Raw genomic sequence first — 14,240 nt, 5'->3', positions numbered from 1 at the left:
TTCGTTTGCCCGAATACGCTTCCCACAGGCCTCAATATTATTCAAATCTAAATTTCACGTATGTCGATGTAAATTTAAGAACCGTGGGTCTCATCAAATAACCAAATTTCGGTTCTAAAAAAATATATATATTTATCCAAATCCGTGATTCATCACCATTCAATTCGATTTGTAATACAAACACCGTCGTCTCTTCTAGAGGATTTTGACCTTTTATAATTTTTTTTTTCCATCGGAGAATATTCATATATCTATGAACTATTATTACTTTTTTATTTTCCTGAGTGTATATTTGTCATTTCAGTTTTTTGTGTACATCTGCACATGCTATATTTATACGCCCACGGTATGTATATCTATACATATATGGACACACTATATTTAAAAACAAATAAAATAACAAGCGCCACTCACCAGCCTCGCGGAATCACTCGAGCCACGTCGATCCAAATACTATGTCTATATAACAGACCCAGATCCCTTCTCTCTCCTCCCACCTGTCTCATCTCCCTCTCTCCGAATCTCTCACCGCCGCCGCCGTAATAGGAGAACGCCGGCGACACCGATGATTCCGTACGCAACGGTGGAGGAGGCCGCCGCGGCGCTCGGCCGGAACCTGACGAGTTTGGAGGCCTCCTGGTTCAATTACTCCGCCACGAAGTCGGATTACTACCTCTACTGCCACAACATTTTGTTCCTCTTACTCGTCTTCTCCGCCGCTCCTCTCCCTTTCGTCCTCGTCGAGGTCGCGCGATCCGCCGCCGGGTGGTTTGATCGGTACAAGATTCAGCCCAAGGTGCAGTATTCTGTCTCCGATATGTTCCGGTGCTACAGAGACGTCATGAAGATGTTTGTGTTCGTCGTCGGGCCATTGCAGCTCGTTTCTTACCCTTCGATCAAGGTAATTTCGAGGTTTTGGATATTCTGATTTTTTTCTCTGTTATTTGTATCTTTTGGATATTTTTGTTGTCCGGATTTGATGGTTGAGGTACGGCATTTGATGAACATTTCGAATTTGATCTGAATTTATGTTGCATTTTTTGATCTGTCGAGGAGGAATCTCACTGGGTACATGAAGTTACAGAATTGAATGATTCGATCCTCTTTTTTAGACGAACTTGGTGGAATTTGTAGGATCTGGTCAGAAATGCAGCGTGTTAATCTTGGAGTGAATACTCAGATAATTTTCCATGAACAGATGATTGGGATTCGATTCGGTTTGCCATTGCCATCGACTGGGGAGCTTTTGGCTCAGTTGTTGGTGTATTTCTTGATAGAGGACTACACAAATTACTGGATCCACAGATTCTTCCATTGTAAATGGGGTTACGAAAAGATTCATCGTGTTCATCACGAGTATACGTCTCCGATCGGATATGCTGCACCTTACGCGCATTGGGCCGAGGTCTTGCTTCTGGGGATTCCGACGTTTCTGGGTCCAGCGATTGTTCCTGGACACATTATAACCTTCTGGCTGTGGATAGCTCTACGGCAAATGGAGGCCATTGAGACTCATAGCGGGTAAGGTCTAGGTGGTGGTAGAAAATTAGAATCCCTTTTGCTTGCTCTTGCTCTTGCTTTGCCTTTGCCTTTTTTCGAATTTTCTAGCTTTTTTCTTGATTGATTTGTGACTATATCAAATATCATATCAACTTTTGAATTGTTTTCCTTTCCCTTTCAGCTTTCCTTGTTAAGTATTTATACATAGTGTACTCAGGCTGTGTTGGATCTTCAATAGTGGTTCACCTTTTCCATTGGGGCTAAGGTTAGGTATTATTAGGCTTTTTGATGCTTTTCAGACTATAGCTATTGGGTATTGTTTTCATGCCTTTTTATGAACAATCCCATTGGCTGAGCAAAAAAAATATTCTTCCAACGATAAATTTTTCAACTTCTGGAGTAACCCAAATCACCTAATAGCAAGGAAACGCTAAAAAGATTGATTCTTTGTCCACGTATGGTCCTTTGGCTCTTCAACTAACTTACTGCTTCTGTGATTTCGGCTATGGCAAACGTTACTTGTTGCCTAAAACTTGGTCATTTGTTTGGCGTTTTACACGGCATTGTGTGGAAATGTTCCTTTTGATACCAGTTCTTTGCTTTGTTCTGCTGCAGATATGATTTCCCCTGGACTCCAACTAAATACATACCCTTCTATGGAGGTGCTGAGTACCATGACTACCATCATTATGTTGGAGGACAAAGCCAGAGCAACTTTGCTTCAGTCTTCACTTACTGTGATTACATCTATGGAACTGATAAGGTACATGTTCACCTGCGTTGATCTCTATCGATTTGGCCGAAACATCTACTCTACTCTATGCTTATAACATTTTCCTTTTCATTAGGGCTACCGGTTCCAAAAGAAACTTCTGCAGAAGGTAAAAATCTTTCTTGATCTGAGTCTCATAGTTCTAGCCTGTTGATTTCAACCCCCAGCCATCACTGATCGGATTTCATACTGAACTTAAAGTTGTATGCTAGTATCACGTACTAGAATGACATGAGTGTGGTTCTCCCGATAATCGAAAGAGAATTGTTGGCCATGGTATTCACGGTAATGTCTTGTTCGTTGCAGATGAAGGAGGAGGAGAAGAGCAAACAGAACGGAGGACTCAAATGCGAGTAGAAAAAGCCCCGAAACTTTTCCAGAGACAGATCACCGAAAACTGCTCGTCTTGATCCACGAAACGTAAGCGTATAATAGAGCCGCAGCCTTTAACGGGTAGTGTCGGGTTTCTGCAGTTGCTGCTAACTACCAAAGTTCATGACAAAGGGACTCGTTTCATATTCTTATCCGTGTCTCGTGTCTGTGTCGTTCATCTTAGCCTTTAAAGGGGGTAGTTCCGGCTTGTGGGTTTGTATTAAATTTCGTTTTTTTAGGACAAGCGAAACAAAAACGACAACTGTTGATGCAAGTTAAGCTTTTTTGTCTTTCTCTCAAATGCAAATGCAATTGTCGGAATGGTGAGAGCCCAACACGCCACGGGCACCAAACTGCCTTGCAAAAGGGGGTTTTCTACTTCACCACCTTTCGGCTGACTTTGTGGACAAATGTATTTCATGTGGGATTTGCTTATCAAATTCACACATTTTTTTTAAAAAAAAAAACTTAATTTACATAGGAATAGAATCCAAGACCATACAAATACTATAGGTATAAGAAACTAAAGACAGGCAATAGAGAAGAGTAAGTAAAATCACAAGAAAAGAGTTAACAAAAAGACCAATGGGCCAATCTCACAAAAGAATTAACAAAAAAACCAATATAACTTTTAGATATCAAGATTCGGTCAAGTAAGTAATCTTGGTATTGTACTGTGTCATTAGGGATGTCAATTAAGTCGGAGTCCAAAATCCGATCCGAGTCCGTCCGAAAATAATAAGGACGTAGGCCTAGAAAATATAGACTCGTTAAACTTCGAGTTTTCGGGCCTCGAGCTAAATGAGATGTGGTCCAGTCGAATCTCGGGTCAAACTTGAGGTCCGTTATTTTTTTTTTCTAATCCTTTTTTCTAAACCAAACCTTTATCTCTTTATGATTACCCTCATTTTGTTTACCCTACACCCTTTTGTTGAGTCACCGGTGTTGACGTCTTTATTGTGCTTCTATCATTTCGTCTCTATTTTTCTGGTTTTTGGGATTTCTATTCGTGTTTGCTGGAATCAATTATTGATTCTTGTCTTTCTCCCCATATCTATTGGATTGGATAATCATCTTTTGTATTATTTTTGTTTGTTAAATCAAATATAATACTTGCTATTTGATTGTTTTTTCCTCCTTAATGTGAATTAGTTTTAGTTTTGTTCTTTGATGCGCGTAAACACATGTGTATATATATATATATATATGTTTTTGAACAAAGTTACGAAACTTTATCTTGATTCCAATTAACACTTTTTAAAGTGCAGAAGCTTTTATTTTGTAACCATATTACGTCATATATATATATATATATATATATATATATCAATTTACGTTTTTTGAAAATATAGAAACTTCCAAATATATATATTTTTAAACATTTGTTTGCATATGAATATATTGGTTATTTTATTTTAAATTAATTATATCATAGAATATCTTTTTTATATTATGTTTGCTATTTTTTTGAATGTTTTACATTATTATTATTATTATCATCGTAGAAAAAATATTTTTATTTAATAGAAAAACTCGAAGTCCAGTTCGAACCCGTTCAAAGCTCTATAGGACCAGACTCCAGACCATCGATCCTAGGACCAAAAAAATAAATGGGATAAGCCGGCCCGATCCAAAAAATTCTAAATCCGAATTGAATTCGGTCCGAGCCGCCCATTTTACATTCCTCTGTGTCATCATCAACAACAGGGAGCCGAGGGATCAAGATTGTAATATCACATCTCGTCTTGCTCAGTTGCTTCAAGAATCAAGAATCGTAATCATCACTATATCAATGAGCCTTTATTGAAGGCTATATATATATATGTGTGTTTATTCTATATAAATTGAAATTTCAATACTTGATACAAATGGAGGTTTATGTTCTTTTTTGGGTTTAATATAAAGATTGCGACATGTACAACGTACACTGATAGATGCGCCGGTTAGAAAAGTAAAGAGAATAAAAGAAAGAGGTAGACCTAGACTTACGTGATAACGTGTCATTAGAAACGATTTGGAAGTGTTGCAGATTCCGAAAGAGTTAATTCGTGATCAAAATGAGTGGAGAAGAAGGATTCATGTGGCCAATTCCAAATAAACTTGAGAATGAGGCGATGTTGTTGTTGTTGTAATGTAAATGTTACTGCTAATGATTTTCCCATCGTAATTTATATGTTTATATTGGATTTAAAGTTAATAAAAATTTAAAATCAATAATTTTAATTAACACATATATTTTTATTCTAAAAAGTATATAAATTTATATGTTTAGTGACGAATATCTTTTTAATAATCGGAACCACCACAAATGCAATTAAGTGTTCGTGCTCTTTTGCAATTATTTTTTTGCCAACACTAGTTGTATCTTCATTTATTTATTTATTTTTGTAATGTTATTTTATATTGGGGTAATTTAACTCTGTCGTCCTTCAATTTGTTTAGAAATGTCATAGTTACCGCTCTCTTTTTATTTTTGTCAAGCTCGTCTCCGACTGGCGACTTCGACAAGCTTAACCCTAAGAACTAAGAAGGACCAGGCACGGAGAAAGGAAATTTCCCTGGAAAACGAGAAATTTTCCCAAAAAAAGATCGAAATTTCAGCTCAATTCCTCTTGAAAAGTTGGCATATTTCCTCGATTTGATAGAGATTTGCTCCTTTTCTTACTCAAAACACCGGGCTTTGAAGCCCCGACGATGGCGTGGAACGTGTTCAAGTTTTGCACGGCGCTTCGCGCCTTGGGTTCGATCATGATCCTAGTTGTTGTCGGGATCATTGGGTTCACATATTACGCCGTTGTGGTGGTCAATTACGGACCGGCTCTGTTGGTTGGCGGTTTTGGTTCGTTCGTCGCTGTTCTCGTTTTGGCCCTGTTCCACTTTCTGGTAATCTATTTCTCATCCTCTGCTATTTAGGGCTTTTACTCCAATCTTAATCATAATTGTGATCGATTCGCGCCAGTTTGACATCAGGTTTCAATGTATTTGTTTTGGCCTAAGAACCTACCAGTTGGCATTTTGGTTTTCTTGCATGTTGGCCACTATAGTGGTTTGAACTGTTTTACCTGTCTTGTTGTGTTTGCTGATGATCCTGATATCATGGGGACAAAACTTGTCAGTCTCTATTACGAGTTTTGAAACTAGAAGCAAAATCTTTCAGTTCTGAATAACCAACCCTTTTTGTCTTCATCATATCTCTGGACTGTGTTAGAACCAATCTGTGTCTGGAGCTCATTGAGCTTGTGTTTTAGCTGTTTTTGCAAATTCTGAAACAAGAAACTGATGCTGATAATGTGCTCATCCGGCTACTCATCGTCCAGGGTTATTAGATTTCTGGTCTTAAGAGTTTTTAAAGCTTGAGATAGACTTAAAGATGTTTGGTAAATCTTGAAGATGCACTTACTGTAAATGCGTTCGGACAAGTGGGTGAGGTTGAAACAAGACGTGTATTTCTCAGTTTGCAAAATTTGTTCGGTAAATTGTCGTCAAGCAATCATCTTTTCCTTTTGTGGTTAATGTGGAATTCATGTGTTCTCCCTAGCTTTCGCCCTGTCATTTTCTTGTTTCCCATATTTTCTGCGTATCCACCTTATACTTGAAACCCGAAAAATTTTGAAACTCGGGTGCAAAAGAGTAAACATAAGAGAAATGCAGAAGAAATGAGCTGTGGATGATGCTCTTATCTTTGATGCAGCTTGCAATGCTTTTGTGGAGCTATTTCTCTGTTGTTGTGACGGACCCTGGTGGTGTTCCACCAGGTTGGAGACCGGAGCTGGACATTGAGAAGAGTGATCCCAGTCAGCCGGGGAATTCAGAAGCAAGCCAGTCGCTTGCAGTTGCAGATCCCTTGTCTCATGGTGTAAGATACTGCCGAAAGTGCAACCAATACAAACCGCCTCGTTGCCACCATTGCTCAGTCTGTGAGTCTCTCCTGTTTCAGCTACTTCCCCCAAAATCCGGTGGCATAAATTGTTTTCCTTGTGGAAAGATTTCATTTTGTGTAACTTTCAGGCGGAAGATGCATACTGAAGATGGATCATCATTGTGTTTGGGTCGTGAATTGTGTCGGGGCAATGAACTACAAGTATTTTCTCCTTTTCTTGGTATGTCTCTCACTAAAACCTAAGATACTTATCGTAGATTGTTGCATGGAGGAATCAGAATGCAAATCCGTTCATGTCTTTTGATTTTTGGCAAATGATTTTCCCCAAAAACTATGTTTCTTACATCTCTTCATTTCCTTTCTTGACCATTCTCTACATTTCCAATCTTTTCGATGTCATTGGTCCCTGAAATCTCTGTAGTTCCATCTTTGTATTGAAGCTTATTATAAAATTCAACTGGCAATGTGCAGTTTTTCACTTTTCTTGAGACAACACTGGTTGCCGTATCATTATTGCATGTCTTCCTCGTATTCTTTACCGACGGTGATACAGAGATAGATACAACTATATCCCCCGGAACGCTAGCCGTCACCTTTGTTGCTTTTGGTGAGTCCAAAACCGTATTCACTTTTTTTTCTTGTGGATTTTTTGTTTATACTGAATTCGCATATTGTTTCTTCCTTTGTGATTTCCAGTCTTGAACTTGGCATTTGCTTTAAGTATATTAGGCTTCCTAATCATGCACCTAATGCTCGTCGCCCGCAACACCACAACTATTGAGGTAACAACTTGTACTTGTTCTTGACTCCGGTTTTCGGCTGATGCAATAAACTGATTGATGTTTCGGGTTTTTTTAGGCATACGAGAAGAAGACAACTCCTAACTGGCGATTCGATCTGGGTCGGAAGGAAAACTTTAAACAGGTTCTATCTCCATCTTTGTTTCATACAATTCTCATAACCTTTTCAACGATATCTCGTATTTGCTTCTCGTACAGCCAACACACAGTTTCTCCTGTCCAAATTTCATGTCTTTCCATCAGTAGTTTCCAGTTTCTATAATCTCGGACACAGAAAGCTCGTTTCTTTCCGAGAATCTCGAGCTTTTTTGATCCGGGCAAGATGACTTTCCATCAAAATCTTCTCTTTGATCTGATCTGATCCGTTAAGACATTGGTTTCAGGTTTTTGGAACGGACAAAAGATATTGGTTCGTCCCGGCCTATACGGAAGATGATATGAAGAGAATGCCGGCTCTTAGGGGTGTAGAGTTTCCAACGAGTTCTGACTCGGAGCCTCTTCACCCACTGTGAATCCAACTCGGTCATGAGTCATGCATGATATCTGTACCTTTATATTGTTGTGTTCATATTGTGTGTGTATAAAAAAAAATTGGTGTTTTTTTATGGAACTTGAGTTTCTTTAAGAAAGCTTCTCAAGCTTCTTGCAAAGGAAGGCAATGGCAAGGGCAAGGGCAAGGGCAAGGGTAAGGGCCGGAGAAATCTGGATTTTTTACTTACAGGCGTTGCGTGCTTTGTCGTTTACTGCAGTAAAAAATTGATACGAAAATATGGGTAGGTTTCGGTTCGATTATTCATCTGGATTGAATTACACCTACTCTAATCTATAACTTAATCTGATTTAACAACCGAGAATTTATGATATTTATAATGAAAAATTAAGCTGAATAAAAAATAATAATAAATAATTTTTATGTTTAAAATAAACATTATTAAAAATTGAAATTGAAACCCATGGAATATAAAACTATAAAATGTAAATGGTATATATTTTTTTAAAATCGTAAGAAGTAAATCAACGAAAATCAAAACAGGGATATAAACCTAAAACCGGTAAAGAAATAAGCTTCAGCCAAGAAAAAGATAAAAAAAGGTTAAAATGGGCCAATTAAATAGTAACACGTGGATTCTAAGACGGTGCTAGAACATTCTTTGATTTTTCTCCCCCTCTCGTCTTCCAAACGAGAAGGCGGTGCACCACACGAAATCTTAGATTTTGCGGAAAGGAAATTTTTTTCTGGTAACTCGCGGATTTTTCTTTACTGAATTTGGTTTCGAGGTATGGATTTTATCTTTGATTTGCATTTTTTTCATGAATTTTTGGTTGTCTGATTTGATGCATAGTCGAGGATTAATTTCGTTTCGTTAGGGTTCCGCGGTTTGTTTATCACTGTAGCTGAATTTGGGTGTTTTCTTACTGAATTCTGTGTGGTTTCTCCCGGAATTTAGATCGGTTAAGGTGTGTTCATCTTTTCGGACGGCGTCCCTTTGTAGTTCCGATTTGGACTTTAAATTGCCCTGTCTTGATTGTGATGGAATCCTATAACTCCGCTTGGTTTTTTCGCGTTTGTCTTGTCTCATTCGATCCGATTTGAGATTATCAGTTTGATTCTCTCTTTGGTATGAAATTGGGATCCTTGGATTGATTTACGTCGTTCTTTTCTAATTTATGGCGAGGAATCGTTGTGGTTTTAGATATCGAGGGTACTTTCGGTTCTTGTTACTTTTGATGGATCACGCCCCCTTGCTGATCATGCTTTCTCTGGGAAATTTGGTTTCTGCATTGATGAAGTTTCTGGTTTGAGTTGGGATTGTTTTCATTTGATGTGCTCTTACTTCAGTTTTGATGAAGTGGAATATGAAATGGTTCCTGGTCATGGTTCTGAGAATTCTATATTGTCAGGAAGATACGATTTTCTGTCATGGCATGTATATTGGGATGATTTACTTGTTTTTCCTTCCTTATATGCTTTCACCACTTTCCAGTTTTGATATCCTTCATTTGTTGTGTGCTGTCGTTGTCTAATTGGTTTTACTGCCTTTATCCTTAAAGCTCCCTGGAAAGATGCAGGGAGATGGCAGAGATCCTTTCTTCAACTTTGGCAACCCTTTTGGCGGGTTTGGAGGTTTGGGTGGTTTTAGCAGTGGCTATGGAGGTTCTGGGGCCCCTCGAAGTTTGATCTCTAGCTTCTTCGGAGGCAGAGATCCATTTGATGACCCTTTTTTCACCCGGCCTTTTGGAGGCATGTTTGGGTCAAGCATTTTTGGTCCTAGTATGGATCCTTTCACGGAAATGCGTCCATCTGGATTTATTGAGCATCAGCAGCCACCCGAACCCAGAAGATCACGTGGACCGATAATTGAAGAGATAAATTCGGACGATGAGGAGGAACAGAAAGGGAAGAAAGGAAACCTTGGAAAACACGGCAGATCAGGTGGTGAGCTGGATAACGAAGATCCTGAGGACAGAGTTGAAGGTGGTATACATCCTGTTTGTCCACTAACGGAATGACTGGGAGTTGTTTTCTATTTGTCATTCCTGAGAGTGGCGTATGAAACTGATAGGTTTTATGGATTGCAGGGAGAAGGAACAAGCAAATCCAATACATGAATGACAATGGTAGGGTAACCAATGTGCAAAGGCAATCACAAAATCGTTGCTACACTTTCCAGAGCTCCAGTGTTACATATGGTGGCCACAGTGGTGACTACTATACTTCATCTAAGACGAGGAGGACGGGAAGTGATGGAGTGAGTTATTCTTTAGATTATTGTTTACAAGTGACATTTTGGTGGTTATGTTTAATACTGATGTTGTTCTTACTGTGAAATAGTTAACTGTTGAAGAAAGTCGAGAAGCCAATTCTGCAACACGTGAAGCAACGCACAGGGTTTCGAGGGGCTTTCATAGCAAGGTATTTGTTAGATAGCCCTGGATGATGGTTCACCTTGAAGATGATTTTTTTTTCTTTTTATCAGGTATGGTTGATATAAGTGATGATGACTATGTTGTAGGGCCATACAGTTACACGGAAACTTAATTCAGATGGTCAGGTGGATACAATGCAGACACTGCACAATCTAAATGAAGGTGCTCTTCTTGTTTTGTTTAATATGGTTTCTGGCATGTGTGAGAGAATCTTTAGTTTGCATACCTATAGGGTTATTTCTTTATTCCGTGGATTGTGCAGATGAATTGGCTGGTTTTGAACAAGCATGGGATGGAAATGCTCGAAACTCTTTGCCGGGTTGGACTGGGTCCATTGGCAGTAGTACTGGTATGCCTTTATACCTGTTTTAGATCCTTAATATTTATTCTTTGGTACTCGATCCATCATCTTTACCTTCTTTATGCAAAGTTTGTTTCCTTTTTCACTTTCCAACTGTGAAAGTTGCAAGATCAAAAGCATAGGCTCCTCTCCTCTCTAAACCAAAATATCTTCTTTTGTCTTTCTTTGGGCTTTGTGGTAAGCAGGAGCTGGAAATGGCAGAAGGAATGACCGACCTCCCATGGCACTTCCCTCAACCACGAGTGGTCCTCCGAGGAGGACGAAGGCTGCAATGAATGTGAAAGAAAGAGTCGGCCACTCTCGTGGGCATTTCAGAAACTAAATCTCAGGACACTGGCTTTGCTTTCTTACTTCTACGAGGCCCTTAGCCTATCTGTCTCGTCCGTACTGTACGAACTGAGTAATAGTCGAGTCTTGGAGGAGGGTTCTGTTGTTGTCTTGATCCGTGTTGTAGACTCGTAATATGATAATATATATGTTTTGATTGCACGAGAGCCCAGTGTGGCTGTGAATTCCACGTTATAAAAAAAAAACAAAATTATGATTATTATGGTATTAGGGTCGTTGTGGATTCGAATCCGAAACTTTCAAACCGAATACTGGTTCGTAATGGATCGAATCGGATCGGCCCGATTGACACCTTATAATTTTTTTAAATGATTGATTCATTTTTTTTTTCTGGTTTTGTGGAAATTGGTCGAACACCCAGAGGTACCCCTCCGCTCGAACGTGACGGAACAGGGAAAGTTTAGTGCCACGTGTCGGAACCTGACTTCGCCACCGCCGCCGTCACCCCTTCTCCATTCAAACCCTCCCCGTCCTCCTCGTTGTGAACACATTCTCCCAGCCGACGTCGTAATGCTCCGATTCTGTCTCCGTCGTTCCATCTTGAAACCCGCCGTGATTCTTCGCCGGGAAATCCATAGCGGCCTCGAAGATGCCGGTCCCATGGGCTCTCTCCTCAAATCCCGTTCCGTTGTTCGGTTCAGCGGCCCCGACACTGTGAAATTTCTTCAGGGTCTCTTGACTAACGATGTTCGGAGGTTCTCCGAACCTGTCGGAGAGAAGAACTCGACGATTCCGACTCCGAACATGCCCGTCGTGTCGGCTTCGCCTATGTACGCGGCGCTGTTGACTCCGCAGGGAAGGTTTCTGTTCGATTTCTTCCTGTACAGGCCGTCGAGACCCCAGGAGAAGCTCGACCCGTCCGGGTCTGGACCCGGGTCGGACTCGGGTTTGAGCGGGTCGGTCGAGTTGTTTGCAGATGTTGATGCCTCTACCCTCGATGAACTGCTCGAGACACTCAAGAAGTAGCTCTTTTCTCCTTAAGTCTCAATATATTCAGCATTTAAGTTCAAAGCTTTCAAATTTTCGGGATCGCTATTTGATAAACTCTTATGAGAATTCAGGATTCAGGGATGTTTATGTATAATTAATGATCAGATTGTATCTCCATTGATTTGGTTAGGCAAGTGTATAAGGGTTGCCGAGATCATGGAAGGGGAACCGATTTCTGATTTGTGTTTCTCTGCCTTGATTATTGTAGATATCGCTTGAGATCTAAAGTGGATATTGAGAATGTTGCCGGAGAATTTTCGTGTTGGCAGAGATATGGTAGATGTCTTACAGGAGAATCCTCCGAGGAAGAACCCGAAGCTGCATCTATCGGTTGGGGCAGTGGCATTGATCGTGCTGGTGAATCTACTGTCAGAGGTAACAAGAACGGGTGGCAATGGTACAAGGATCCGAGATTGGACTGTCTTGGTTTCAGAGGAATCTTCCCTTCTGATACAACACGTGAGTTCCGCCCAAATTAGATGTCTTGCTTTCTCTGTATGATGGTATCATGAGCTCATAGTTATTGTCTGGAAAATGTTCTTGTTGGAAATGGCTGTCATCAACAAAGCTTGCAACTTTGTTACTTTGTCTGTGTTTATGTCTGCAGCTCCTTTAGTCGAGGCTGATAAAGAAACAGATGAACAGAACTACCTTCTGTGGAGATTGGAGCATGGAATTGCCGAAGGATCAAGTGAGATCCCAAAAGGTAGAATCTTTTTGTATCCTCGATTTTTTCGGGCCATTTCCCAACCCTCTATAACATGTATGTGTGCTTCTTTGCACAGGTGAAGCTATTCCGCTTGAATACAATTTTGTAGGGCTTAATGCCGTAAGTTTCGACAAAGGCTGCTATGTCGGTCAAGAGCTTATAGCTCGAACTCATCATCGGGGTGTTATTCGCAAACGCCTTGTCCCTTTACGGTTCATCGATAGTAACGGAAAAGGTAAACTGGCAATTACCTCAGAACCGAGTTTCTTGCATCTAATAATGCTCAACGAACTGAAAACTTTCTGCCGGTGGTATGCATGCAGAGATAGAGCACAGGGTTGCACCTGGCTCAGAAGTGATTGAATCAATCTCTGGCAAGAAAATTGGGTCGGTCACAACGGCTCTCGGATGCCGAGGAATGGGCGTTATGAGGCTAGAGGAAGCCTTCAAATCGAAAGCCGAGCTGAGGATTAAGGGTGTAGAGGACATTACAGTCGAGGCAATCAGACCGAAATGGTGGCCAAGCGAGTGGTTTCAATACAACCTAGAAGCTCTTTGATGTAAGATATTGAGGTAAACAGAAGTTTTCACGATTTTAGAATCAGAATCTCTTTCATGATTTAACCACAAGGTGAAGAACTCTAGGATGGAAATGGCTTCATCGGTCGTATAATGGGTTCTGAGTTTATTATGACCTCACTGTGTTCTTTAATCCTTGGGAATGTTGTCATTCTCTTACTGCTAATAAGTTCGTAGCTTTGTTGTTGCTTTTGCAGTTGGTAATAAAAGGTGAAAACTTTCCAGCCAGTTTCGGGTCACCGGAGAAATTTTGTACGATGTATCCTCAGCGACCAGCAAGTTCTTTTGTTCTGGACAAGGTAATAGTAATTAATAAAAGCCTTGCGATAGATGAATGTCTCTCTGTTGTTTCAGTAACAAGACTGTAACTTTGTTGGTATTTTTGGTAAAGTTCGAAACTTTTAAGTTATCAAATTGATCAATTTTGTCTTCTTCCTCGTGTTTCGGTGAAATCAAAGAACGTCGTGTTCTAAAGATATTGCTGGTGCTTTAACCAGGATTCCGGTTCTCCTTAACCGACCGTTTTTTCCGGTTGTGCTTTTGCTCTGTGATTGAAATCAGAAAACGGCAACCAACCCCGGCAAAACAAAATCGAAACGTGAGTTTTCTCGGGTTCGAAAGCAGATTTTCTTGTGCGTCGAGAAAATCTGAGAGCTTTCCATTCTGGGCGAAATCGTAGATGAGGAAGCATTCGCCTCTGCCTCTGGAACAGCAAAACCCTCGTAGCTTAACGAGGGTTTCGTGTGAGAGCGAGACTAACACATTCAGACCCTTCAAGAACTCAGCTTCCTCGTTCTTGCAGCTCGTTATATTGATTCTTTTTATGGCGACAAGAGAGCCATCCCGGTGGTTTCCTTTGAAAACTGATGAGAAGTTGCTTCTGCTCAATAGATTTGCTTCTGAGAAACATTGTGTTGCAGATTCAATATCTTCCATACTAAACCTGAAACTGCTGTTTACGAGAAAACGGTGGTCCAATGAGAAACCTGGCTCCATTCCTG

The 14,240-nt window shown here is 40.3% G+C and overlaps 5 protein-coding genes across 8 annotated transcripts in view; 4 read left to right on the top strand and 1 right to left on the bottom strand.

Moving 5' to 3' along the window:
* Positions 1-425: 425 nt before the first annotated feature.
* Positions 426-2,979, top strand: LOC104813925 (methylsterol monooxygenase 1-1-like). The gene is made up of 5 exons (XM_010541729.2): positions 426-901; positions 1,199-1,521; positions 2,116-2,263; positions 2,349-2,381; positions 2,579-2,979. Exons 1-5 carry the CDS (start codon positions 566-568, stop codon positions 2,627-2,629), a joined length of 891 nt encoding a protein of 296 aa, XP_010540031.1. The 5' UTR covers positions 426-565; the 3' UTR covers positions 2,630-2,979.
* A 2,130-nt stretch (positions 2,980-5,109) lies between these two features.
* Positions 5,110-7,953, top strand: LOC104813916 (probable protein S-acyltransferase 13). The gene is made up of 7 exons (XM_010541717.2): positions 5,110-5,527; positions 6,336-6,561; positions 6,653-6,744; positions 6,996-7,131; positions 7,221-7,306; positions 7,383-7,448; positions 7,708-7,953. The coding sequence occupies exons 1-7, from the start codon at positions 5,339-5,341 to the stop codon at positions 7,834-7,836; spliced, it is 924 nt and encodes a 307-aa protein (XP_010540019.1). The 5' UTR covers positions 5,110-5,338; the 3' UTR covers positions 7,837-7,953.
* Positions 7,954-8,478: 525 nt separating this feature from the next.
* Positions 8,479-11,102, top strand: LOC104813900. Of its 2 annotated transcripts, none has more exons than XM_010541698.2 (7): positions 8,479-8,602; positions 9,377-9,803; positions 9,905-10,074; positions 10,158-10,238; positions 10,339-10,414; positions 10,515-10,601; positions 10,799-11,102. In XM_010541698.2, the coding sequence occupies exons 2-7, from the start codon at positions 9,389-9,391 to the stop codon at positions 10,933-10,935; spliced, it is 966 nt and encodes a 321-aa protein (XP_010540000.1). In that variant the 5' UTR covers positions 8,479-8,602; positions 9,377-9,388; the 3' UTR covers positions 10,936-11,102. The 2 variants fall into 2 exon arrangements, with proteins under 2 accessions (XP_010540000.1, XP_010540008.1); XM_010541706.1 differs by having other exon boundaries at positions 8,484-8,602; positions 9,377-9,800.
* Positions 11,103-11,203: 101 nt separating this feature from the next.
* On the top strand, positions 11,204-13,892 carry LOC104813876 (putative transferase At4g12130, mitochondrial). 3 transcript variants are annotated; one of them, XR_771834.2, is made up of 7 exons: positions 11,204-11,923; positions 12,160-12,410; positions 12,559-12,657; positions 12,737-12,895; positions 12,984-13,233; positions 13,437-13,538; positions 13,801-13,892. XR_771834.2 is itself a non-coding variant. In XM_010541678.2 (6 exons), exons 1-5 carry the CDS (start codon positions 11,472-11,474, stop codon positions 13,217-13,219), a joined length of 1,197 nt encoding a protein of 398 aa, XP_010539980.1. In that variant the 5' UTR covers positions 11,204-11,471; the 3' UTR covers position 13,220; positions 13,437-13,671. The 3 variants fall into 3 exon arrangements, 2 of the variants coding, with proteins under 2 accessions (XP_010539980.1, XP_010539968.1); XM_010541678.2 differs by lacking the exon at positions 13,801-13,892 and having other exon boundaries at positions 12,984-13,220; positions 13,437-13,671; XM_010541666.2 differs by lacking the exon at positions 13,801-13,892 and having other exon boundaries at positions 13,437-13,671.
* LOC109116346 (protein NSP-INTERACTING KINASE 2-like) overlaps positions 13,729-14,240 on the bottom strand; it is a 3,628-nt gene continuing 3,116 nt past the window's right edge. The window contains exon 4 of the mRNA XM_019201599.1: positions 13,729-14,240. Coding sequence (XP_019057144.1) covers positions 13,729-14,240 — 512 coding nt within the window.

The sequence above is a fragment of the Tarenaya hassleriana genome, unplaced genomic scaffold (assembly GCF_000463585.1).
Source record: "Tarenaya hassleriana unplaced genomic scaffold, ASM46358v1 Cleome1, whole genome shotgun sequence".
NCBI lineage: Eukaryota > Viridiplantae > Streptophyta > Magnoliopsida > Brassicales > Cleomaceae > Tarenaya > Tarenaya hassleriana.
This window is presented reverse-complemented; position numbering and strand designations above follow the sequence as displayed.